Source organism: Sardina pilchardus, chromosome 3 (genome assembly GCF_963854185.1).
Source record: "Sardina pilchardus chromosome 3, fSarPil1.1, whole genome shotgun sequence".
In the NCBI taxonomy this organism is placed as follows: Eukaryota; Metazoa; Chordata; class Actinopteri; order Clupeiformes; family Clupeidae; genus Sardina; species Sardina pilchardus.
The window spans coordinates 25,410,297-25,412,796 of NC_084996.1; the positions used below are offsets into that span (position 1 = coordinate 25,410,297).

The window sequence follows — 2,500 nt, forward strand, 5'->3', positions numbered from 1 at the left end:
GTGTGTGTGTGTGTGTGTGTGTGTGTGTGTGTGTGTGTGTGTGTGTGTGTGTGTGTGTGTGTGTGTGTGTGTGTGTCCGTGGGGTCTCTTATTTATTTAGTAAACATGGCGTTTATCTCCCCCACTCACACTCTGATCCAGATGCCCACAAGGCAGCACCCACTGCACTGCACAAGGCCACGGCAATAAAGACAGCTCTTATTTATTTACTTTGGCCTGAGCGTTTGCTTATTTGTTTGTTGGAAAACTTTTTGTACAGAGGAGAGAGAGAGAGAGAGACTAGGCACACAATAGCAACATCTTCATGCATGGAACATCCAGCCCAACACGCACACACACACACACACACACACACCATTACATGGTGGTCCATGCTTCTACAAGCCAACTCATGCATTATTAAAGCTTTAACTTTAATTATTAAAAGTAGTTCTCTAAAATCAGTGCGTACAGGATGGTGTCCTTGCTTGGCCGTCCGTAGAGCCAGTGGAGCTGTGCTGTGTGTGGTCCTGACCCACACACACACACACACACACAGTGCGTACAGGATGGTGTCCTGACCCACGTCTTGATTAGCATGTATTATGCATCGCTAGCGTATCAGGGAGAACAGGCTGAGTGGCACTTGTGTTTCCTGCAAGGTTTTGGCCCGTGGTTTCAAATCCGAAAACAAACTGAAAAAAGTCCAACCCAAATTGCTTCCAACAAAACGCTGTTGAAATTTCATCAAAAGTAGCAGCTTGTGAAAAACGTGAACAAACAGGCGTATAATTGAGTTTGGAGTTTGGTTTTTGGGTGGAAGGCCCAGCACATGTTGGCCACTGTCACTCGTGGTGTGTGTGTTTGTGTGTGTGTTTGTGTGTGTGTGTATTCTGCCCCAGTGTAAACAAACAGTAATGCTAATGCTAGCTCTTCATCTGGTGCTACAGCTTTGTCTCAGTTCTGTCTGTGTGTTTGTTCTCTCTGTATGTCAGTTCTCTCTGTATGTCAGTTCTGTCTGTATGTCAGTTCTGTCTGTATCTGCCCTCATGCTGCCTTTCTCATGCTGACACCCCCCAGAAAAAAAAAACATAAACACACACTCACTGTCCCTCCACACACACAACATTACGTCTTCCCATTATAGTACTCCATGCATGCACACTTATACACATAACCACGCCGTTACCATACTGAACCATCTCAGATTAGCCCAGACTATCCTACACGCCATTACCATACTGAACCATCTCAGATTAGCCCAGACTATCCTACACTTTACAGTTACGCCCCTTTGGATTACTGCAGCGTTACACCTCAGAAACTCCTGGCAAGTGAGAGGAGGGTTAGCCGTGTGCTGCTGGACCTGACTGTACTACAGCGCGTCCATCTGACCCCTGGGACTGTGACCAGGAGACCCCGCGCGTACATCTGACCCTTGGGACTGTGACCAGGAGACCCCGCGCGTACATCTGACCCTTGGGACTGTGACCAGGAGACCCCGCGGGAGTGCTGCAGCGTGACTGCCTCTGTGCACAACACCAGGCCTCCTGCAGGGACGAATGGGGACACACGGACCAACGTTAATCCATTTTTGGCAAACCTCTGTTAAGCCGGCACCTTTTTTATCACCGCTGGGCCTGGGGACGGGCATTTCAGACTATCGGCAATTTGATCCGCTCGTAAACGCTCTGTAAACGATCATACAATCAGCTCTCACATAAAACTACAGTGGCTGCTCTGCTATCTAAACGCTCCTGTTGAACCTGGAAACAGATTGCATTTAACGCATACATCCGTTTTATCCCTCTGGCTGCTACACACACACACACACACACACACACACACACACACACACACACACACACACACACCCTTCAGAGCTATCTCCGGAGGAGCGCATGTGTTTTACAGCCCATAATAGTCCCCCTCTCCATCTTGAGTGGCACCTGGGCAAGGCTGAGTCATGCCTCACTGATCCTGATGCTTGATTGACAGCACAGAAAGCTCCACAGTCAGAAGGACGGTCACCAGCTGTGACCGGTGTGAACTGGACCCTGCTTGATGGGTTCCGACTGCTCAACCCCTTCAGCCCGTATTATCTTCCCCATAAAGCTGAGTTATTGGAGCAGGACCGGCCCCTAGATGGGTGCTGGACCAGAGTGTGGACCTGGATCATCTGTGTGGCTGCAGGATCAGTCGGGAGCTGCAGAGGAACTATGGGACCATATCAGTTCTGGTTGTAGGTTCCGTGGAACTGTGCCGGATACATTGCTGCAGCTTCAGGGGAACTCTGTGGACCATGTTAGATCCTGTACAAGCTGCAAAGAACTGAGAGGATCCTACTGGTTCTGCATGCAACTTCAGGGGAACTGTATTACTGTAGGAACTGTTGAAGCTCCAGGGGAACTTTGGGTGTTTTTTGACCAACAGAGAACTGGTTCTTGAACAGGTCCCATTTAGAACTCTTTGAGCCTTAGTGCTACCTAGTGAACCAGCCCATAGTTCCACCAGTTTTGAA

General features: G+C 49.0%; 1 protein-coding gene across 1 annotated transcript in view; it reads left to right on the top strand.

Moving 5' to 3' along the window:
* The window catches only part of ccser2b (coiled-coil serine-rich protein 2b), a gene marked incomplete in the record, with an annotated part of 69,534 nt that extends 67,943 nt beyond the window's left edge, over nucleotides 1-1,591 (top strand). The window contains 1 exon segment of the mRNA XM_062530982.1: nucleotides 1,434-1,591. Coding sequence (XP_062386966.1) covers nucleotides 1,434-1,591 — 158 coding nt within the window.
* Nucleotides 1,592-2,500: the final 909 nt, after the last annotated feature.